The 24,746-nt window shown below is 39.2% G+C and overlaps 1 protein-coding gene across 5 annotated transcripts in view; it reads right to left on the reverse strand.

The window, feature by feature from the left end:
- Positions 1–1,025: 1,025 nt before the first annotated feature.
- The window catches only part of ark2n (arkadia (rnf111) N-terminal like PKA signaling regulator 2n), a 103,630-nt gene continuing 79,909 nt past the window's right edge, over positions 1,026–24,746 (reverse strand). For all 5 annotated transcript variants that reach the window (XM_063046982.1, XM_063046984.1, XM_063046987.1 and 2 more), the window contains 3 exons: positions 13,186–13,362; positions 5,680–5,803; positions 1,026–3,477 (listed from right to left, as the gene is read on the reverse strand). In XM_063046982.1, the coding sequence (XP_062903052.1) occupies positions 3,228–3,477; positions 5,680–5,803; positions 13,186–13,362 (551 nt within the window). In that variant the 3' untranslated portion in view covers positions 1,026–3,227. The remainder of the gene's footprint in view (positions 3,478–5,679; positions 5,804–13,185; positions 13,363–24,746) is intronic.

Here is a 24,746-nt window from a genome sequence, read left to right on the forward strand (position 1 = left end):
TTAAAAAAGGTAGCAAGTACCTTTTAACTAATTTAAAATCCATAAGGAATTAGATAGCAGCATCCACTTAAATTAACTAATGGCAGAATTATATAACTTGACTTTTTACTGAATACCACCCCTTTTTCTAGAGTATAAACCTGTAACAAAGCATTTAGTACAACATAGGCACAGATAATCACTTGAAATCTTCACTTGTCACATACCAATTCTGTGAGCTTCTTACTTGCGGGATAGTTATTAAATGCGGGAGCACATATGGAGGAAGAGTGGACATCATTTACTGGGAATTTCCAATAGTTGAGAGTGACTTTACACAACAAAACTGGATTCTTGAATCTGAACCATTATTGCTCAGAGACACGTACAAGGTATATGAATCCCAGTTATCATGAAATTATTCAAATAGTGATCTAAGTTTTAAGTTCAATTTAAAGCAAACAGCATTTCAGAGCAATACACACATAAAACTACATGCAATACAAAAACTTGCCCAATTGGAAAACTATCACAAATACCAGCTAAGATGTTAACACAAAATATGAGTTGTGTTTTATGCAATCTATCTGGAGTTTATGTGATGTTGTAGATAATATTCCATGGTTTGTCATCTAATGGACCCTACTATCAAAAAGCTATCAAAAAGTACACATTTTAAGGGTTGAATGGAATTCTCACACTTTATTTTAAAGTGGGAAGGTTACTTTAACTATATATTTCACAGGAAGCTGAGAATTATTCATAGTCTGGCAACCTGTTGGCAAGTCTACTAAAACTCCACACAATTAAACTGCAGCCTTTAGAATAGGAAAACATAATGTAATGGTCAAAATCAGAGCTTCAAACTATATCACAAACAAGAGAAGATCTGCAGATGCTGGAAATCTGAGCAACACACACAAAATGCTGAAGGAACTCAGCAGGCCAGGCAGCATCTAGGAAAAGAGTGCAGTCGACGTTTTGGGCCTGAAACCTGACAAAGGGTTTCGGCCCAAAACGTCGACTGCACTCTTTTCCTAGATGCTGCCTGGCCTGCTGAGTTCCTCCAGCATTTTGTGTGTGTTGCTTCAAACTATATGTTGGGTTTAATGGTCTCCAAACAGCCATGGAGGTGGAGTCCTTGTATGTATTCAAGTGCAAGATTGTCAGACATTTAAACTGCAAGCCAATGTAAGGGTACAGAGAGAGTGAAGGTCTGCGGCATTGAGGTCAAGAATGGATCAGTTAATGATCTTAATGAACCGTTTCATCAGCCTAATCTTCTCGTTTCTCAACTTCACATCGTCTACCAAGTTGATTCACATGATGCAAACGACCAATGTTAGATAAAGGTGGTTATCAGCTTAAAAAAATTGAACTAGGGAGGTTGGCTTATGGGGCTTGGTGTGCAAAGAGATCCACCAGTATTCACACTTGATAAACAAAAATGTACTAAACTTTGAGAGCATGAAGTTTTGAATGATAGCATAAAGGATTAAAAACAAAACATTAAAATGCTACTGCCACACATATTAGTCTCCAGTGATTTCTCGGGGTGATTAAAAGGTACAGTACCTTTCTGATAAAAGGCTCCCATAACTCAAAAGTGGTAATCACTCCATAACTCCACTGAAAAGAAATACTAATGCAAATGAAAAAATATACTGGTAAGATTAAAAAAAAGATTCTGAGGCTTGTAATCGAAGCTGCTAAAATATAATACACAGATTTTAACAACAGGGCTCATTATCAACAACTTTATCAATAAATTAAAACTGCCATTTACCACTATAATATAATAAACAACCAATGGGATAAATGGCTTAGTTTTCTTTGCAGCTTTGATTCCAAAATGGAAATCCTTCAAATATTAGGAAATGAGAAGTTTCATTAAACAGGATTTCCAAAGAGATCATGAATCAAAAAATAAAACTTTCCAGATTTAATGGCACACCAACACTGACTTCCTTTCAATGACCCTATTCTCTAGAAGCAAGCAATTTAGAGGTCCACGAGGGAAGAGGAGGGAGTGGGGGTGCAGTGGAGTTCCTAATTAGATGGCTTTCAAGATGCTGTCATGAACAAGATGGACTGCCAATGTCCTTTTGCACATGATAATTCTGTGATTTAGAGGTCTAACAGCCCTCTCAGCCATGGGATGTATCACAACTAAACCTGATCAAACTTTACTGAAAATGCAAGCTCAACTTTCTGGCATAGATTATGAATAAAGGTACAAACGTTTGTATAAAATAATTTTTTACCATCTTAAACAGCGATCTAAGATCAGCTAACGTGTACAACCTTAAAATCTCTTCAGCTTTGGGGAAACACAGAACATTTCATGCCTTTATCCAAACAAATCACTTGGATGCATTTCACCCAATAAAACTTGTCCAAGAATATATGGTAAAACAAGTGCCCAGTATGTGCGCTTGGTTGCACAACTATGACATGTTCAGCACTACATTTCTTGCCCAATTTATCATGTTCAATTTTAAACCACCATTTATAACAGGTAGCATGAGTGACCACAAATTACCATCAGGCTTGAAAATACAAATCAATGCTGCTTGGTGTAATAATACAAAAGTTTTTGCAGCCCTACTGTCACTGGGTAAAATTCCTTTGTGCTGTAAACATGGTGGCATCACACTTTCCAGATTAGTGCTTTCCTATACATTCTTGAAATAAACTAATAAACAGACCAGGCCTAACACAATCAGCTACACTACCACATAGATGATTATTATTTTTCCTTTGTTCTTTATGGCATTGATCATCTACTCTAGTTAAAGTGAACTGTTACTGTATACACTAGAGGTCAAAAGCAAAAGATGCTAGTCTTAAACAAAAGCTTCAGTGCTTCCTGTACCAGCCTTTAAAATTCGAAACAAAAGAGAAACATTTAAAGTCAACTATTTATCACTTAAATTGATAGTGCACCTAGCTGCAGCATGATCATGCCACCTGATGGGCAGGTTTAGCTCTGGTAACTCTTCAACTCTAGTTTAGGTAAATGCAATTTGAATCCGATAACCTACTAAAGCACATGGCACAATGTAAAATACTAATTAAACTTATAAACATTCTTCCTGTATGGACCCCACAATACTGACATATTGACATTTGAAGACAATGAGGAAACATACCTTTGTGGGAAGTACTAATGATAGAAACTACAGCAATTCCACTCAGAGAACAAAAATGAAATAACTTTACAAATCTTTGTGAACTGAGAGGTGATGTCAAGCATTTTTTTTCCTTTTTTCTCTTCTTGCAGCACAGAATAAAGAAAGCACATGATGGCTCCTGCGTCTAGCATCTTCATCAAGAGTCAGGTCAACAACCTCTGGTGGTCCGCTCCAGGTAGGCTGCGAAATGGCAGACCATGAATGCATCTGTTGTGGTTGCTCCCTGTTGCTGAGGCAGTATGAATGAGAACTCTGCTTCCATGATGAACATCGCTGAATGACACCAGGCCGGGTCTGAGTGTACCTGTTTAAAAAGATAAATGAAAATTCAATGTTCAATTACTTTAGTTTTCTTAAACTCAAGTTTTTGAGACAGAAGTTCCTTTGTAGAATCTACACCTATCACCTCCCTCTGGTGCCCCTCCTCCTCCCCTTTCTCCCATGATCCATTTCTTCCCCTATCAAATTTCTTCTTCAGCCTTTTACTTTCTCCCCCAATTACCTCCCACTTTCTCATTTTATAGCCCTTTCCCCCACCCACCTATCTTTCCTCTCACCTGGCTTCACCTATTATCTTCCAGTTTGAACTCCTTCACCTCCTCCGCCTTCTTATTCTGGCTTCCTCCCCCTCCCTTTCCCATCTTGATGCAGAGCTCTGGCGTGAAATGTCGACGCTTATTCCTTTCCATAGATGCTGCCTGACCTGCTGAGTTCCTCCAGCATTTTGTTTTATACTCTGGAATTCCAGCAACTACAGAATCTCTTGCGCTTATCAATTTCACTGTGTGCAGAATTCTGAGGGCTTTCCATTGGCAACAAACTTTGCTTCCAATAAGGTACATCAACGCTCAGAGTTTGTAATTCCCCCATTGCAAACATTCTTCCTCTGCTCAGGTAGTAACATGTGCAAGATAATGACTCCAGATGTACAATAAAACCAGTCCTGGTCTGTTAGCATCATTTATTGGATCCACATGAAAAAATGAAGCGATGAACACATTCCATCTATTACTGTCACATTTGCAGATATGATTTTAAAAAATTCCAAGCTAAAGGCTGATAGAAAATGGTAGATGGAATAAAATTCCAGAGAATAATAAAGATCCTATGGTATCAAATTGATTCAGGTGAAAGCCCGTTTAAGTTTTTTTTTCCAAGGTTTTGCTGTCTCAATTCTAGATAATAAAATTTGACAAAGATACCCATATAATAAAAAAAAACTTACATGCTTGAAATGCTACCAGAGAAAATAAACTTCAGAAATTAGCAGAAATAGGCAGAACAGCAGTGGCAAAATTTTAAATTGGTATCCAATTCAGCCTAGAAGAAACATACTCACTTATAAAATTTAGAACTAAAATGTAATGGCACATTATGAAGTAGAACAAAACCAAAACTGAAACATATTGTACATCAAGTATATTGACAATAAAGGCCAATCTGACAGAAGGGAATAACAAAAAAGTTAAAACAATTAGAAACATAAAAAGCTTATCCTTTTGTTTCAAAAACAAAAAGAATGACACCTAACTACCAATTATTTTGCTTCAATATTTACTGTGGAGCCTAATAAGACAAAATGTAAAACAAATTGACAATCTAAACTTAGAAACACTAAAGTACCTGATCAATATGGTTGAATTTGCACCAATTAAACATTAGGGAAGAGAAGAACAACTATACATTCATTATAAAAAGTGAAAAATAACAGGACAGGAAGACAAAGAACAGGACAAATATGAATTTTGTATTTATGAACTAACAGCAAATTCCAAGTAGTCTTTCCTGCCCTAATTGCTATGTTTGTAATTTTAAACTTAATAACCATTAAATGTGCTTCATAGTCTCAGAGTCTTTCCATGTGTTTATGAATATCGAAGCTATTTATAAACATTAAACTGGATGTTTAATCATTAATAACCACTGTAACTGAGGAGTGGACTCTCTCAGACTACCAAAGACATTCTGAGATCTGCATACCCCTACGCTATACTACGCTGTAGATTCAGCCCAGTACATCATGGGTAAAGCCCTCCCAACGATTAAGCACATCTACACGAAACACTGCCGGAGAAAAGCAGCATACATCATCAAAGGTCCTCACCACCCAGACCATGCTCTTTACTTGCTGCTGCCATCAGGTAAAAGGTACAAGAGCCTCAGAACTCGCACCACCAGAATCAAGAACAGTTACTACCCCTCAACCATCAGGCTCTTGAACAAAAGGGGATAACTACACTCATTCTATTTCTGGTGTTCCCACAACTGATGGTCTCACTTTAAGGACCCTTTATCTTGTTAATTCATGCTCATTACTTATTGCTATTTTTGCACAGTTTGTTCTTCATTGATCCCTTTTACAGTTACTGTTCTATAGATTTGCTAAGTATGCCCACAGTAAAAATAATCTCAGGTTTGTATATGGTGACATGTATGTACTCCGATAATAAATTTATTTTGAACTTTGAGCTTTTGTGCAGTATCTGATGCTCAAGAGTGCTTGTACCTTGAATCTTCTTGGACTCCTACTATTTCAACCTCACTATCTGAGGAGGCAATCTGAATTTCTTCTTTTTCAGCTACAAAGAAGCCTGTGGAGCCATCAGCTGCTATGAAGTTCTCTTCTCGACCTGCAATGAGGCAAATAACATCTTAAAGACAAAATTCAATTAGGATAATCATTAGCACTTCAAATGCAATGAAAATCTCGCTTGTCAACTCCCAATCAATCTAAAAATATATATTTTTTAATCCGTATCTTCCAACTCTTTATTGCAAAATTAGCAATGATGGTGGTGGAGGAGGAGGGTCACAGAGCTGGATGAGTGGAGAGGGGGTAGTGGCGGCTCCGTGGAGGAGGGAACATGGGAAGGATAAGAGATTGAGAAAGGGTGAGAAGGGGGAGAAAGAGAGCACCAATAAGTCAGCAGGCTCCATTTAAAAGTGTTCATCTCCGCAACAGACCATGCCAATCCAAAACAACAGGTACAGAACTTATGTATCAAGTATAAATACTCTACTCTGAATCAGTAAACTGAGGGAAACATGGACTTAACTCTAAGACTAAAATATATTTCAAGACTAAAATTTCATTACTGTTCCTTATTGCACCATATTTGAAAGTGAACAAAGGAAGAGGGGATTTTGTCTGATCGGTGAGAGTGGGAAAGAATGGGTTAGGTTAAACAAAAAAATTCCATTCCATTGGCTACAAGTTACCAAAGTGGAGCTTGAAGTGCTGTTCTTTAAGTTTGCAATTTGTCTCACCACGGCAGTGACAAGGTAGAAACAGCTCACTGTCAGAATGGGATGGCAAGCTGATATGACATGCATCTGGATGCTCCAGATAGCCCTTACAAACAGAGCACAGGTACTCTGCAAATCAGTCATCTAGTCTACCCTCAGTCTCGCCAATGAAGAGGAGGCTGGATCCCGGATCCCGAGCACGGAATGTAATAGACCGGCATGGAGGATATGCACATGAATATCTGCCTCATCTGGAAGGGTTGTTTTTAAGTCACTTAATGATGGTGAGGGAGGAGATGAAGGGGCTGGAGTTAAATCCCCTACGGAAAAGGGTAGGTGGGAAGCAAAGAACAGGCCAGGGAGTCACAGAGAGTGTGGTCCCAATGGGAAACAGAAGGGAGAGATTGGATGATATGCTGGATTCCGAAGCTAGTACGATACAAGGAGAAGACCAGGGGAACGCTCTTCATTATGGGGAGGGGGAGGGAGGTGGGTGGAGAGGGATGTGAATGAAATACTTTTGCACATCTTTACATAGTGCTGCATCTGATGGCCCAATCAGCATCAGGAGCAGAGCACTTTGAGGAGGTTACTTGCAGGTTGAAGAAGCTTGTACAAAAGGAGAGCTTTGTGGGCATTCGGACATTCCAGAGGCCCAATCAGCGTTGGGAGCAGAGCACTGCGAATTTTAAAAAAAGTACAGAAGGGACAAGCAGGCCAGCCATTGTTGGGAGTAGGCCAGCAGTGAGAGTGGGTGCATCAGGCTTTGACTCAAGATGTTTCGATAAGAAGAGGCTGAGGCCAAAGTCACAGGTTAGAAGATTTGGTCTTGGCTGTCCATTGAACAGTGCAGGCAGGATAGCAGATATGGCAGCAGAATGCTCCTTCTGTAGGATGTGGGAATTCATGGACCCCGATAGTCTCCATGATGACTACACCTGTGGGAAATGCGGTCAACTCCAGCTCATGAAAAACCGCATTAAGGAGTTGGAGCTGGAGTTGGATGAGCTTAGGATCATCCGGGAGGCAGAACAGTTGACAGATATGACTTTTGAACAGGTGGTTACACCCAGAGTGCAGAATTCGGGGAGTAGATGGGTGAACACTCAGAGAGCTAAAGGGAGAAGGAAGTCAGTGCAGGGTCCCCTTGTGGCCATCCCCCTCAGCAACAGGAATACCCCTTTGGATACTGCTGAGGGGGATGACCTATCTGGGCAAGGCAGCAGCAGCCAGACCAACAGCACTGTGATCAGCTCTGAACCTCAGAAGAGTAGGGTGAAGTCGGGGGGAGCAATGGTCATAGGGGACTCAATTGTTAGAGGGACAGGAGATCCTGTGGCAGCAAGAGAGACACCAGGGTAATGTGTTGCCTCCCGGATGCTAGGGTCCAGGATGTCTCTGAGCAGTTGCAGAATATTCTGAAGGGGGAGGGTGAGCAGCCAGAGGTTGTGGTACATGTTGGTACCAATGACGTGGACAGAAGAGGGATAGAGGTCCTGTGCAGCAAGTTTAAGGGGTTGGGAAGGAGGCTGAAGAGCGAGACCTTCTCCGGATTACTCTCGGTGCCACGAGCTAGTGACGACCAAAACAGGAAGGTAGTGCAGATGAACGAATGGCTGAGGAGGTGGTACAGGGGACAGGGTTTCAAGTTCTTGGATCACTGGAACTTTTTCTGGGTAAGGAATGACCTGTACAAGTGGGACAGGTTGCACTTGAACTGGGGGGACGGGGACGGTGGGGGAAACCAATATACTGGGAGGGAGATTTGCTAATGCTATTGGGGATGGTTTAAACTAATTTGTCGGGGGGGGGCAACTGAAGTGAAGAAGCAGAGGATGGATGGTTGGTGCACAAGTAGAGACAGCTTGTATGGCGTTTATGAGGAAGGATAAGCAGATGATAGAGCAAAGATGCACTCATCCGGATGGTTTGAGATGTGTCTATTTTAATGCAAGGAGAATCATAAACAAGGCGGATGATCTTACAGTGTGGATCAATACATAGAACTATGACGTAATGGCCATTACAGATGCTTGGAGGTCTCAGGGGCAGGAATGGCTGCTGAGTATGCGGGCTTTAGATGCTTCAAAAAGGATAGCGAAGGAAGCAAAAACAAAAGTAGGGAGCAGCATTGCTAATCAGGGATAGTATCACAGCTACAGAAAAGGAGGAAGTCATGGAGGGATTGTCTACTGAGTTATTGTGGGTGGAAGTCAGAAACAGGAAGGGAGCAAAAACTCTACCGGGTATTTTATAGGGCCCCCCGCCCCCCAATAGTAACAGAGACATTGAGAAGCAGATAGGCAGGCAGATTCCAGAGCGGTGCAATAACAATAGAGTTGTTGTGATGGGTGATTTTAACTTTTCTAATATTGACTGGCATCTCCTTAGAGCAAGGGGTTTAGATGGGGTGGAGTTTATTAGGTGTGTTCAGGAAGGTTTCCTGACATAATATGTAGATAAGCCAACTAGAGGACAGGCTGTTTTCGATCTAGTATTGGGAAATGAACCTGGTCAGGTGTCAAATCTCTCCGTGGGAGAGCATTTTGGAGGCAGTAATCACAACTCTATCTCCTTTACCATAGCACTGGACAGGGATAGGAGCAGGCAATTTGGGAAAACATTTAATTGGGGTAAGGGGAAATACAATGCTATTAGGCAGGAACTTGGGAACATAAACTGGAAGCAGCTGTTTTCAGGGAAATGCACAGTAGAAATGTTCAGGGAACATTTGCATGGTCTGCACAGGTGTGTTCCATTGAGGCAGGGAAAGGATGATAGGGTCAAAGAACCATGGTGTACAAAGGATGTGGAAAATCTATTTAAGAAGAAAAAAAAGCTTATGAAAGGTTCAAGAAACTAGGTACTGTAAGAGCTCTAGAAAATTAAAAGGGTGCTAGAAAAGAGCTCAAGAATGAAATTAGGAGAGCTAGGAGGGGCTATGAGAAGGCCTTGAACCCCAAGACATTCTACAAGTATGTGAAGAGCAAGAGGATGAACAGTGTAAGAATAGGACCAATCAGCAGCGACAGTGGATACGTGTGCACAGAGCCGGAGGAGGTAACGGAGGTACTTAATGAACACTTTGCTTCAGTATTCACCAGTGAAAAGGACTTTGGCAATTGTGGGGATGACTTACAGAGGACTGAAACACTTGAGTGTTTAGACATTAAGAAAGAGGATGTGCTGGAGCTTTTGAAAGGTATTAAGTTAGATAAGTCACCAGGACTGGACAAGATATACCCCAGGCTACTGTGGGAAGCGAAGGAGAAGATTGGTGAGCCTCTGGTGATGATTTTTGCATCATCAATAGGGACAGGAGAAGTACCAGAGGATTGGAAGGTTACAAATGTTGTTCCCTTGAAAGAAAGGGAGTAGAGATAACCCAGGGAATATAGGCCAGTGAGTCTTACTTCAGCAGTGGGCAATTTGTTGGAGAAGATTCTGAGAGGCAGGATTTATGAGCATTTCGAGAGACATAATCTGATTAGGGATAGTCAGCAAGGCTTTGTCAAGGGCAGGTTGTGCCTTATAAATCTGATTGAAGTATTTGAGGATATAACAAAACACATTGATGAAGGTAGAGCAGTGGATGTAGTGTATATGGATTTCAGTAAGGCATTTGATAAGGTTCTACATGCAAGGCTCCTTCAGAAAGTAAGGAGACATGGGATCCAAGGAGACCTTGCTTTGTGGATCCAGAATTGGCTTGCGGTGACCAGTGGTGTTCCACAGGGATCTCTTCTGGGACCCCTCCCCTTTGTGATTTTTATAAATGACCTGAAGTAGTAGAAGGGTGGGTTAGTAAGTTTGCTGATGACACAAAAGTTGGGGGTGTTGTGGATAGTCTGGAGGGTTATCAGAAGTTACAGTGTGACATCAATAGGATGCAGAACTGGGCTGAGAAGTGGCAGATGGAGTTCAACCCAGATAAATGTGAAGTGGTTCATTTTGGTAGGTCAAATTTGAAGACAGAATAGAATATAAATGGGAAGACTCTTGGCAGTGTGGAGGATCAGCAAGATCTTGGGGTCCGTGTCCATAGGACACTCAAAGCTGCGAGCAGGTTGACAGTGTTATTAAGAAGGCATATGGTGTGTTGGCCTTCATCAACCGTGGGATTGAGTTCAAGAGCCACGAGGTAATGGTAAAGCTATACAAGACCTTAGTTAGACCTCACTTGGAATACTGTGTTCACTTCTGATCACCTCACTGCAGGAAGGATGTGGACACTATAGAGAGTGTGCAGAGGGGATTTACAAGGATGTTGTCTGGATTGGAGAGCATGCCTTATAAGAACAGGTTGAGTCAACTTGGCCTTTTCTCCTTGGTGTGATGGAGGATGAGAGGTGACCTGATAGAGATGTATAGGATGATGAGAGGCATTGATCGTGTAGATAGTCAGAGGCTTTTTCCTAGGGCTGAAGTGGCTAACACAAAAGAACACAGTTTTAAGGTGCTTGGAAGTAGGTACAAGGAGGATGTCAAAGATAAGGTTGTTTTTTTTTTAAACACAGAGTGGTGGGTGTGTGGAATGTACTGCCAGCAACAGTGATTGAGGCGGATGCAATAGGGTCTTTTAAGAGACACTTAAATAGGTGCATGGAGCTTAGAAAAGTAGAGGGTTATGCGGTAGGGAAATTCTAGGCAGTTTCTAGAGTAGGCTACATGGTCTGTACAACATTGTGGGCTGAAGGGCCTGTAATGTGCTGTAGATTTCCATGTTCTATCATTAAATTCAAAATTTTCTTTTCTCATGATCTCTATCCACTAGTGCATAATTAAATTAGATGATACACCAAGTAGGCAAGAGTGACTTTTCCTTCCTTAAGAAAACATGTTAGGTAGCTCCATGAATACAATCAATAATTATTTTATGTATTTATTAATTCATAGGTTATGATCTTGCAGGTAACGGCAGCATTTATTATCCACCTCTATTAAGGATGTCCTTAATAATCACTATGTTAATCAACTGCAGCAACTGGGCTGGAGTAACTTGTATGTCAGGCTTCACAAGGATGGTGAACAGCATGGTGATGCATTCTGGGAGGTCATATGCAACAGGAACGTATACAATAAATGGAAGGGCCCGGAACAATATTGCGGTACAAAGGGTCCTTGGTGTCTAAATCTACAGTTGCCTGGAAGTGGCCACCCAAGTGGATAGAGCGGTAAAGACATAAAGCATGCTTGCCCTCATCAGGTTATCCTGAAAACTGAGTATAAAAGCTGGGAAGTCACATACAGCTGTATAAAGCTTTGGTTAGGCCACATTAGATGTATTTTATGTAATTCTGAATGCCGCACCATAGGAAGGATGTGGAGGCTTTGGAGAAGATGCAAAAGATGGTCACCAGGATATTGCCTAGATCACAGAATGTTAGCTATAAACAGAGGTTGGACAAATTTGGATTTTTTTTCCGTCTGGAGCATCAAAGACTGAGGGGTTAGCTGATATAAGTATACAAAATTATGAGAGGCATGAAGAGCCTAGGAAATGTCAAAATATTGCAGAGGGGGAATAGTTGGAGATTAGGGTCTTGGAATGCACTGCCAGAGTAGGTGACAGAAGCAGTACAACAGAAGGTTCTGACAAGACACAGGAACAGGCAGGTAATGTGCAGGCAGATGAGATTGTTCAGACTGGCACCCTGCAACGCAGATACAGTGGGCAGAAAGGCCTATTCCCAGGCCGCACTGTTCTATGTTCTAAGGACAGCAAGATCTTCTCTTGAAGGACATCACAGAACCATTTTTATGATGTTCTTTTAATTCTATGGCTATCATTATGGAGGTTTCTACTTTAAAAAAAACTGTTGCAGTGTTTAGTTGTCTGTATTTAAATTTGCCAGCTGCCATGATGGGATTTCAACCCCTATATAAGGTAAACAATCCAAACCCTGACAGCTATTCCAGTAAATATACCACTACACTACATACTAATAATTGTCAAATGGTCATGTCTTCTATTTTGGATGAAACATTAACTTGTTGTAGTGGACAGGTGGTCTGTCCACCTGTCCGGCTTCTTGCTTAAGAACAAATTCCTTGGTTACTGGTATTCCATTGCTTACAGGAGGTATTTTTGTGAAAATTAGCAATCACATTCCCTATAAAACAATACTGCATTTCACAAGCAGGAAAACACTTTTGGATAACACAAGGTCATAACAAACTTTCTTGTTTTGAGATGTCAATCACCATAATGAACTTTCTCTACCACCTTATAGCTGCTTCTTCCTTTTAAGTGAATGGATATGTGAAGGAACACTTTCACATGCCCAAATGAGTTTACTGGATAAGCTGATAATAATTTTTATTCCCCTGTAACATTCCTACAATTTCCCTGGTTGAGATTAGTAAACTGGTACAGCCAAGAAACTGAACTTGGGTCTGAATGAATCAATTAAGTTGGTTATTTCTGCTGCATAAGACAGTTCACAAGATTTGTTTTCCAGGCATTTTGTCTGTTCTCCTTCCTTGCCAATTGCACTTATTGAGCCTTTTCTGGCCAGGGATTTGAAGTCACTAAGGAGAATCAAATTGTCTTCCTCTATGATGTTACCAAGTGTTAATCAAGGTCAGACTTGATGCATTTGTGGCTTCCAAGATGGGGGCATATGTGCTGATGCTGTTTCCACATTACAAGTATTACAAGAAACTGCAGTACAGTGGCTCAGAATTTTTAAAGGTAGAAGACTGAAATTACTTCTAAAACACAAAAGGTAAAAGAAAGAAAACAAAGTATTATTCATTAACTAACCTGCAACGCATTGTTCCAGTAGTCCTTGGTTCCTAACTGTGTTGACCTTAAACTCATGATGTCCAAAAGAGAATTGTTCCTGCGCGGCAGCAGCTGCAATAAGATTATCCATGGTCAACACTCCTGGGTCGGAGCTAGTGTCAGAAATATCATAATGTGCTGTCACTGGAGGGCCATCTGAGAACACATAACACAATGGATAAGCTTATTCACGTGTACAAAAGGGCAGAAAAGAGAAAGGTAAAAGCAATTCTGATAATCAGGCAGTTAACTAAAATTTTACGTATATGATATAGAAGTTGCTACAATGATGTACTTCTGCTGAACTGAATGTTTTGTGAAATGCAGTGCAACCTCCAGCATGCACAAAGAAAAATTTCCCTTACAGTGAAACAACCTTGGTAGTTCTTGAATGAAAATGCAGTAATGAGAAAACAACAAAAAAAATGCCAACCTTCAATCTTTCAATGTGCTTTGTAAATTCTGCTGTAATCACGATGTTGCAGATAATCTGAAAACAAAGCAGTAAATGTGGACAGCACTGTAGGTGTGGTCTGAAGAAGAGCCACAAATACACATGTTCTGCCAAAGAATATCAAAAAAAAGAGAACAGTACAAAGCATAATCCAATTTCCTAGAACTATCAACACAAGTAACCCATAATAATTACCTCCAAAATTTGTTTGTGTCTTGAGTAGGCAGAATATTTTATAATTCCATTTTGAAGGTTGCTTAAATTAATGAAGGTGTCATACAACATGCACCCAAGATAGTTACTGCCACCCCCACCCCCCAACCTCACTGGCCACCTTCCCTTTCTTTCCAGCTCTGATGAAGGGTCTTGACCTGAAACATCGAATGTCCATTTCCCTCCATATTGCCTAACTTACTGAGTTTCTCCAACATTTTGTGTTATGCAAGGTAATGGTTCGTTTTATTTAATATTTTAAATCTTTGTTATAAAGGAACATTCAGCTCATGTAGTTTATATATAAAGATGCAAAGCCAAAACCAAGCATGTTGTTGGGGCTACTTGGCATCCTCATAACATAATACTTAAAGAAATGCTGCCAATTTTTCAAAAAAATTGCAGTAGCAATGAGGCTGGCTCTAAATGGTAGTCCCAAGAAGGCAATCCAATCAAAGTCTAACTTGGAACTCAAGCTCAAACAAGCAAATTTAACTAACTTCTAGTCAATGTTTCTTACAAGAGAGGACAGAAAAAAGTAAGACAAGAGAAAACTATAGAGCAACACAAAGCTTATCACATTTAACAGGCAATATCCATAAGATTGCACAAGACTACGTTGTCTGATTGAGACAAAAAGGCAACCTGATGGCATTCTGAAAGTGCAAACGTGGAAGGTTTATGGGCTTATCAATTTTAGGCAAGCTTTATGTAGCAAGAGTAAAATGTCTGGTTCTCTATGGTGCAACTTAACAGACTACAAAAGTAAAATTTAAGGAATAAATCAATTTTGAACCCTGAACGCTGTATTTAAATCTAGATGTTAAAAGTCTACAGTTTCTGGCCTCTATGTGACATAATATAAGGCAAGTTTATTTTAAAGTCAGTGCTTCATCCTAGCCTTTTTCTCCCCCCACTTAGACACAAGCATTCCCTTAACCTTCTCCATTAAAAAGGACGACCTAAAGCTTAGGAAGAGACCTCTCTCTCAGCAAGGTGTTACAAGGAGATCAACCAGATCTGGGCTACAATACCTCTTTATCTTCGGTCAGTACCTCTTCGATTACAGCAGTACAAATAATACTGACGTTGTCATTGTACTCGGGCAAAATTCAACATTTTATACAGCTGTAATGCATAAGCTTCCTAAATGAATGAAAAGGGAGAACAATCACAAAGTTCTGCAGCTCAATGAAATAAGCTGCTAGAGAATTTGATCCACTTTCACTGTGTTAGTTAGGTGATAACGTTGGAATTAAGGTCCAAGCTGTTGTAAAAGATTTAATGATTTCTAGATCAGTTTTGAGAGAGACTTTTCAAAATGAGTTATATTGGTATATTTTGTGTAAACATCAAGGAAGTAGCTTGTATCATAAGAGCATAAAACACATGAGCAAAATTCGGCCATTTGGTCCAACAAGCGTGCTCCAGTTTTTGATCCCGGCATATTTATTTTTTCCTCTCAATCATATTCCCCTGCCTTCTCCCTGTAACCTTTGACATCCTTTCTAATCAAGAACCTCTCAACCTCTGCTTTAAATATACTCATTGACTTGGCCTCCACAGGCATCTGTGACAATGAATTCCAAAGGTACGCCACCCCCTGGCTAAAGAAATTCTTCCTCATCTCTATTCTAATGCAATGTCTGTTTATTATAAATTTGTGCCTTCTGGTCCTAGACTCTCTCACTACTGGAAATATGTTCTCCACATCCATTCCATCTAGACCTTTCAATATTTCAATGAGATCTCTCAAAATCCTTATAAACTCTAAAGAGTATAGGCCCAGAGCCATCAAACACTCCTCATACCTTAATCCTTTTATCCCTGGGATTATTCTTGTAAACTTTCTCTGGACTTTCTCCATGCTAACACATCCTTTCTTAGATATGGGGCCCAAAACTTTTCAAAATGCTCCAAATATGGTCTGACCCACACCTTATTAAGCCTCAGCATTACATCCTTGCTCTTATATTGTGGCCCTTTTGAAATGAATGCTAACATTCCATTAGCCTTCCTTACTACTGACTTGACCTAAGAGTAAACCGCTAGGGAATTCTGCAATAGTCTGTTTGCACCTTTGATTTCTGAATGTGTTCCCACTTAGAAAATAGCCTACGCCTTTATTACCCATATGCATGACCATACACTTCCCAATGCTGTATTCCACCCGCCATTTCTTTGACCATTCTCCCAACATCCTTCAGCAAACTCCCTGCTTCTTCAACACTATCTCCCCCTCCACCCATCTTTGTATCATCTGCAAACTCAGCCATAATGCTGTAAATTCCACTTTTCTCCACTTCAAATATCCAAAATAATTTCTACTATATTGCCTTCGTTGTATCTATTCTGTATTACCTAAATAATGTTCAACTTGGTGAAAATGAAAATATTAACTTAATTCTTTATTCCGCAATAGTTACTTTGAACAAAACTTATCTTTTCAACCTCACATATATGTGCCAAAGGTCTTTTTACTGCCTATAAAAAGTTCCCTCAGCTATCAGATAATCCCAGATTGACTAATACCTATAGTAAATGACTGCATTTGTAGATCAGATTTAATCTGTTCCTACATCCTAGTTGTTACAGAATTAACATTCTATTTCTCACAATTAACATTAAGAGTAAGAAGCTTTGGTGTTGGAAGTTCTTATGTCAGTGTTTTACAATATCAAGATTAACAGGTAGTTAATCTGATCAACCATTCTAGCTCGCCCTCTCCCCTATCTATTATCCCCATCACTGCACTGTTGACACTTTAAACCACTTTTTATAATGCTGTTTACATTGTAAATACATATATAACATTTTCATACTTGTTTAATATTACAGTTTTTGTTGCAGACCAGCCCTGACCAACACACCACAGCAAATTCCTAATACGTGTAAATCCTTGATCCTTGACATTTGGCAGATGTGAGATAACTAGTATACAATGCTTTGTCATTCATTGATTTAAATTTGATATCAACTTACATCTAATGAATTTAGCAGAATAGTATGACTGTGATCCCAAACTTGGGCTGGCAAATGGGTTGTATTTCATAAGGATTGATGAGACCATGCATATATACTGAATTTCTGTTTGCTAGCTAAACAGTCAGTCTTATTTCCCTTGTATTGCTCTTGCAAGTAGGTTACTGGACAGCTTTGAGTGAGGGATTGCACGTTTCAAACAGGGGAAAGATGTCTCTAGGAAAGGAGTTGAAAGCAAGTTCTCACATTTCAGGTCTGTCCAATACACCATAAACTGTAATTAACTGTTGAAACCTCAATTGCATTAGGACTCATAATTTCTTTTCCAAATAGAACATTTTCAATATATATTCTGATGAAAAGTTTGAAATAGAAATCACACTGAAAATGTTAACAGCCGCAAGGAAGGCAAAACCCCTTTCTAGGTAGGACAGTGACTAGAAATACTACTTTAAAACATTTTGATCCTTGCAAGTAATAGCAACAGGTACGTTATAATAACTAAACGGACAGCCTGATAGGCTGGCAATTAGCACTGCTGCTTCACAGCTCAAAAGGTCTAGTTCAATTCAGTGCTGTGTTTATGAATCTTTCAGTTTCCTTCCATTCCAAGACATACTGGTAAGTTAACTGCAAATTACCAAGATCCTTTTTGTCAAATACCTAGTGAAAGGTGTCTTGTGAGGGGAGGGGGGGAGGAGAGAAGCAAAAGAGAATAATTTGCAGGGGTATAGAGGAAAGAAAGGAAAGATCGGATTCAGTCTGCTGGGAGCTGCCATAGGCTGAACAGGCAGACCCGCTTCATTTTTTAAAAATAAGAATAAATTCAGAGAGAACTTAATTAGAATAAATTAATAAGAATGAAACATCATTTTGCAAATAAATTTTGTTTTGATTAATTAAACTCTCTTAATGTTCTGGTGAAGAGGGACATTTTATCAAAGTTTCTCCTGTGGGACTAGGCTATGTCCACACTAGACCGGATAATTTTGAAAATGCCGGTTTCACGTAAAAACGATAGGTGTCCACACCAGGCATTTTTGAAAATACCTCCGTCCACATTAAAACGGATATTTGGGCTAATCTCCTCCTACTGGGCATACGCAGGACATACAGAAAACAAGTGAAGAGGAAACGGTATACTTGGTGCGCGTTTGTCCAGAAACATTTCCTACAGTCTCTTCACTGATGAAAGGGATGACGGCTACAACTAAATGCAATAAGGCTTGTTACTGGGCAAAAGTGAAAGTTACTGTTACCTCATTTGTTTGCCTTTACCTTTGTCATGTCTTTGTGTATTATTTTGCTGTATTTAATATGTGCAATAAAACAAGTTACTGGCCAAAAGTGACAATTGCATCTATTGACTGTTTGCACAAGCAATACATTAATAAAGCATCTTGTTAAATGTATAACACATGTCTGCATCAGTGTTATCTTGTATTTCCATACAATGTTACATTAGGCTGTTACACATCTACTGTCAGATATTGTTGTTGTGGTGTTGGAGGTTGCGTTCAAGAAAACGATGAAATGCTGCGCTGCCACCACCATTTGTTCCGGCACATCATGACAGCGTTTTAAAATTAGCCGGTTACCCCGTACACACTACAACGGCCAACCAGCGTTTTCAGATTTAAACACTCTGGAGAGTGTTTTAGAAAATCTGTTTTTGGGGGAGGAAAATGCCATTTCAGTGTGGACGAAGGGTCAAAACGAAGAGAAAGAGCTTCGGTTACGGATTTATCCGGTCTAGTGTGGACGTAGCCTTAGATGGCATTAGCTAAACACATGGGCTAGGTCATACTATCAGCTAGCTACTGGGTTCCAAGAGAATTATTAGCAAGTCACAATATGTATGTCAGCATGCTCTGAACACCACAAAATGGAAGGATGGAAGTACTAAAGTTTAGGCACAGGGGTACTGGCCTCATTTCTGTTTGCAAATTCACCATTGTGTTCAGGATGCTTCTATAATGATCTGGGTTTAGAGACACAATGCATTTTATATATGGCTTCACACCTTTATACTCGTCATCATGACTCCATTTATTTGAATGGGTCCCAATGACCTTCATTGAAAAGTTAAATGGTTGTTTATGATTGAAACTTTTATTTTACTGTTTTAAAATATTACTTTATTTATGTACAGTAAATGTAAAATGTCACTTTAATAAAATCAGAGACATTTAAAAACTACTAAGAACTTCTAACCTGTCAGAAAGTTACCACTGCAGTCCACAAACACAGCCAGTTTGCACAGCCTGAGGTCAAGCTGCTCATGGCCCAGTCTGCCACAAAGATCTCAAGATTATTAAGAATCAAGCACTTAATGTGTCAGCAAAGTTAGCTCAAAGTGAGGTGATATGACCGCAGAGGTCAGACAAGATCCATCCAATATTGGCAACGTACAGTATATTTTATTCTGATAATTGTTTAGGGGTTTGCAAAATTGAAAAATCACAAGCATCACAAAACAAAGTACTTCAGTTGGGGTGTAACTATGTATGAAACTAAAAAGATAGCACCAGCTGACGTCCAGACATTTATGAACTAAGTATAATAAATGTTACAAACTTCCCCAGGAAACAAGGAGTGCACGTTCCAGCAAGGGTCCTTCAGAAGAGTATTATGTATTAGATAATACATCAGGCTTAAATTTTAATCCTACAATTTATCTAACATATTGCATCAAGATGCAAATTCTGCTTTGAATGATTTTTGGGCATGACTAATTCAGTCATTATTAAACAATTTGTGAATTAATTTCATGGATGTAAAATACATCATCAATGTGCATTCATAACAACGAGGAGCTGAACCCTAATGAAGTAACAACATGGTGTTTCAACCCCACCTTGAAACAAATCACAGTTGGCGCACAAAGGGAGGTTTTACCTTTAATCACCTTGTAAATTCAACAATGCAGTATGTTGAAGGAAGATTCTGCACCTTGAGAGCATTCACCCTCCTACTCTCCTATTTGGTGGAGTTATTACATTTCAGTTTATATTCTAGAAACTGAAAAGATAGGTACAATAGTGCAACAATTATGATACGCTTCTTGGTATTGAGCTGCAAGGAAATGGCTTGAGGGTAGATATCCCACCAGAACAATGGTAGCATGCACATCAACAGATATGGGATGGAGTATATAAATAAAGACATCCAGTTTAAAAGCAGAGCAAACTTCTCACTTAAAAGTCAGCTAGCTTAATACAGTGTCTCTGGCATTTCATACACATTTTTGCATCCAAATAGCTTTATATGCACATGCAACTTGCATCCTTTCATTGTTGTACCATACGCACATGCAAAATGAACAAAAGCTATAAAATGTAAGGTCTTTAAAACAGGCTGGAGTATACAAATGTACAGAGCAGTCACGTGTTGATGAAGTTTAAATACAAGCAGTAAATGATAGCAATGACGTAGGAGACATCAATTTACTGGGAATATAAATGACATAGAACAGCACAGTACTGTACAGGCCCTTCAGCCTATGATTTTTTACAGACCTGTTAACTTACTCAAAGATTAATCTAATGCTTCCCTCCCGCATGGACCTCCATTTTTTTCATCTATGTGACCATCTAAAGTCTCTTAAATATCTCTAATGTATCTGCTTTTACCACCAACCCTGGCAGTGCGTTACATGCACCAGTCACCGTGTTAAAACCAACCTCTGACATTCCCACCACTCTCCCCATACTTTCCTCCAATTATCTTATAATTATGCCTTCTCTTATTAGCCTTTCTGCCCTGGGAAATAGTCTCTGACAGTCCATTCTATGCCTCTTATCATCTTTCATATCTCTGTCAAATCACCTCTCATTCTCCTTCACTCCAAAAACAAAAGTCCTCGCTCGCTCAACCTTCCCCCATCGTACATACTCTCTAATCCAGACAGCATCTCCTCTGCACCCAAAGCTACCATATCACATCTATAATAAGGCGAAAAGAACCGAACACAATATTCCAAGTGTGGTTAACCAGCGCTGTATAGAGCTGCAATTTTACTTGGCAGCTCTTGAACTCAATCCTCCAATTAATGAGAGCCAACACGCAATATATCCTCTTAACCATCCAAACAACTTGCGCAGCAACTTTGAGGACCCAAGATTCCTATTCCTCCACACTGCTAAGAATCTGGCCTTCAAGCTCAACCTTCCGAAGTGCATCACTTCACACTTTTCCCAATTGAACCCCATTTCCCAGTTCCATCAGTGGAAGTTTTGTCTCCCTTTCTCTTCACCGTTTACACCTCGGACTTCAATTACTGCACAGAGTCCTGTCATCTTCAGAAGTTTTCTGATGACTCTGCCGTAGTTGGATGCATCAGCAAGGGAGATGAGGCTGAGTACAGGGCCACGGTAGGAAACTTTGTCACATGGTGTGAGCAGAATTATCTGCAGCTTAGTGTGAAAAAGACTAAGGAGCTGGTGGTAGACCTGAGGAGAGCTAAGGTACCGGTGACCCCGGTTTCCATCCAGGGGGTCAGTGTGGACATGGTGGAAGATTACAAATACCTGGGGATACGAATTGACAATAAACTGGACTGGTCAAAGAACACTGAGGCTGTCTGCAAGAAGGGTCAGAGCCGTCTCTATTTCCTGAGGAGACTGAGGTCCTTTAACATCTGCCGGACAATGCTGAGGATGTTCTACGAGTCTGTGGTGGCCAGTGCTATCACGTTTGCTGTTGTGTGCTGGGGCAGCAGGCTGAGGGTAGCAGACACCAGCAGGATCAACAAACTCATTTGTAAGGCCAGTGATGTTGTGGGGATGGAACTGGACTCTCTGACGGTGGTGTCTGAAAAGAGGATGCTGTCCAAGTTGCATGCCATCTTGGACAATGTCTCCCATCCACTACATAATGTACTGGGTGGGCACAGGAGTACATTCAGCCAGAGACTCATTCCACCCAGATGCAACACAGAGCGTCATAGGAAGTCATTCCTGCCTGTGGCCATCAAACTTTACAACTCCTCCCTTGGAGGGTCAGACACCCTGAGCCAATAGACTGGTCCTGGACTTATTTCCTGGCATAATTTACATATTACTATTTAACTATGTATGGTTCTATTAATATTTAATTATTTATGGTGCAACTGTAACAAAAACCAATTTCCCCCTGGGTCAATAAAGTAAGACTATGACTATCGTCACTGTGTTAATAAATTGACAAAGGAAAACCCCAACTGCTTTTGCAGAAAACTGATGTGTACACAATCTGAAATAAACAAATTTGCCCCCTTCCTTAACTGATCTGATATTAATGTGATGAGGAGTGCTTTTTATAAAAAGGTATTTCATTATTAACAGAGCAAACTTTTAGCTATATGCACCACAACCACATTGCTTCAATGGGAACAAAGTTAGAAATAATTCATTTTGAGTTAACAGAGTAATACATTTTAAGTTAATCGAGGAAGGTACAAGCCTGGTACTGATCCATTTACATCAGTATTTCAAAAATGGTCACTCAAGTTAGCCTGATGCAACAGAGGGAAAAGCTCCACAGTAAACACATGATAGAAAGCAGAACTGTTCTTTAAAAAAAGTTTAAAAAGTCTAAAGTCATTGAATCAGAAAATGAATCTGACAAATGATACAATTGTCAGAAACCACTTCCTTTAGATCACAAAATCTGTGACACGTACAGTACTGTCCACATTTATCTGAATGTATACTTCCGTAATGATTTCCAAATTTTTGACTGATTAGACAATCAAAAGAATGATATACGAAGGACCAACTTTTCACGATATATAGCTGACTTAATTTGTAAAGGAGGCTTATTTTAAATGATATGGACATTGTTCTCATAACCTAATAAACCTCACCTTTATTGCAATGTGTCAGGCAGAACATGCCTTTTAGAACTTTAAACTATCAGAAGTGAAAATGGACTTTTCACACGCGACAGGGAAAATTAACCATACAAAATTGACAGAATGGAATCAAATACATTTAAGAACAGAAGCTCAACAATGGTACAAGTTCACAAACTAAATTCATATTCTCAGATGGATCTCCAAAAATCACAAACACAAGCATGCAATTGGCTCCACTTGATTACTGTGATTAAAAGAAAAAAATGATCAGAATAGAAATACTTCTAGGACCAGTGATGCATACAGTTATGAATACATGCTACAGAAAGAACTTCCTCAGTTTCATCCAACTATAGAAGAGACACCTAAGTTAGTTTTAAGGCCGTAAACAGCTCCTTAGTACTTGCCGCAGTGGCCATTCTCCATCTACAAACAGGCTATTCAATTGTGCGTGGGTTGTAGCACAAAAGATCCTGAAAATATTCATGTCTAATGTTACCATATATAAACTTTACAACAGGAATTAAGAGTATGTTTCTTTTTTTAAAAACAGTGTAACCAATTTTTTTTCCATTTTAGAAATATATTGCAGTATTTTCAATGTGGTAAATACTTGGCCAAAAGTAGTGTGTCCAAAAATGAATAAGTAAAAAAAAACCTGGTTGTCATAACCAAACAGGAAAGTGTAGATAACCTACACATAGTATTTATTTTCAGTGTTCCTGCAAGCCAAGAACCAACCATATGCAGTTTCTGAGGAATGTTATGTACTTATCTGAATCAACCTTCTTTTTTGAGGTATTTGGTTTTAAACTGTTTTGTTTTATAAAAAAAAGGGGGGAACGTTACTAGTTACAAATGTAAGATTGTATAATTCAACAAATAATCACCTGTATTGTTGCAGAGTTAAGCAAATTAACACTGACCAAAGCTTCATAATTTCCTTGCAGTCAATATTTATACAGTAGCAATTAATACATGGAACAGACACAATGACATGCAACATTTATTGGTAGTACATACATGCAAATATAAATACTTTAGCACCTACCCCTTTAAAACATGTTTGGCAAAATTTCCAGTCTTCAGATTCAGAAAGTACAGGTACATCTGGTTATTTCTGTAGCTGTGGTCCTGCATCTTCAGTGTTACCAAATAACACGCCGCCGAGCTTAAGAAACGTACTGCTTTAGTGCAGATCACTACAAGGGAAAGGACCACGGTATTCTGAGACAGCACAAGAGGGATTAAAATGCTCTTATCCAGGGTTGATGGTATTAAGTATTTATCTTGATAGGAGTTTGGCAGTGCAGTTTGCAAAGATTTTTTACATTAAGGATCTTGTCAAAAACTAAACAGCCATTCAGATTTGGTAGTTTTTATATTAGTAAAATGCACTGTACTTTTAGTCAATATTTCTTACAGCCACTTCGTTACAACCAGGTATTTTTCTAATGAAAGTAATGTCCTAAAGTCAATTTCTTTACTCAAAATGAGATTTCAAGTAAGGATTTGGTTTATTAGATTTTTAAATGGTATATATAACTATTAACATAGTAGTAAAACATGCTGATCTCACTTTCACAGCACAAGGAGAGAAAGATTGTAAAAATATTGATTTTAAATTGGTTTCCTCCTAAATCTGAATGAAGTTAATAATGAAATAATAAACAATTATGAAATTGAATTTCAAAGTCTCTTTCTATACATTGAGGTTTTGATGTCCCTTGAAGCAAATAAGTCTTCAATTAAGGAGTCAATATAATTTTTACAAATGGAATAGAAGATGGTGTGTAAATAGCCAATTTTTTTGTGCTGCTCATTGAATAAATGTACTTAGCACTGGTTCTTGATTCACAATTTTACTGCAAGTTATTTGATTACAACAACTGAAAAGCTGAGCTTTCAACTGTGTAATGTCAATAACTCAAATCACTCATTTTCTTAAAAAAAATACACCAATCACTGCCCCGTGCATCTGATAGGTAATTTATTGTATCTACTGGAGGTGGCATAGCCTGACAAATTACAGTTTCAAGACTTCCACTGTAATGA

Source organism: Mobula hypostoma, chromosome 4 (genome assembly GCF_963921235.1).
Source record: "Mobula hypostoma chromosome 4, sMobHyp1.1, whole genome shotgun sequence".
NCBI classification, from domain to species: Eukaryota; Metazoa; Chordata; class Chondrichthyes; order Myliobatiformes; family Myliobatidae; genus Mobula; species Mobula hypostoma.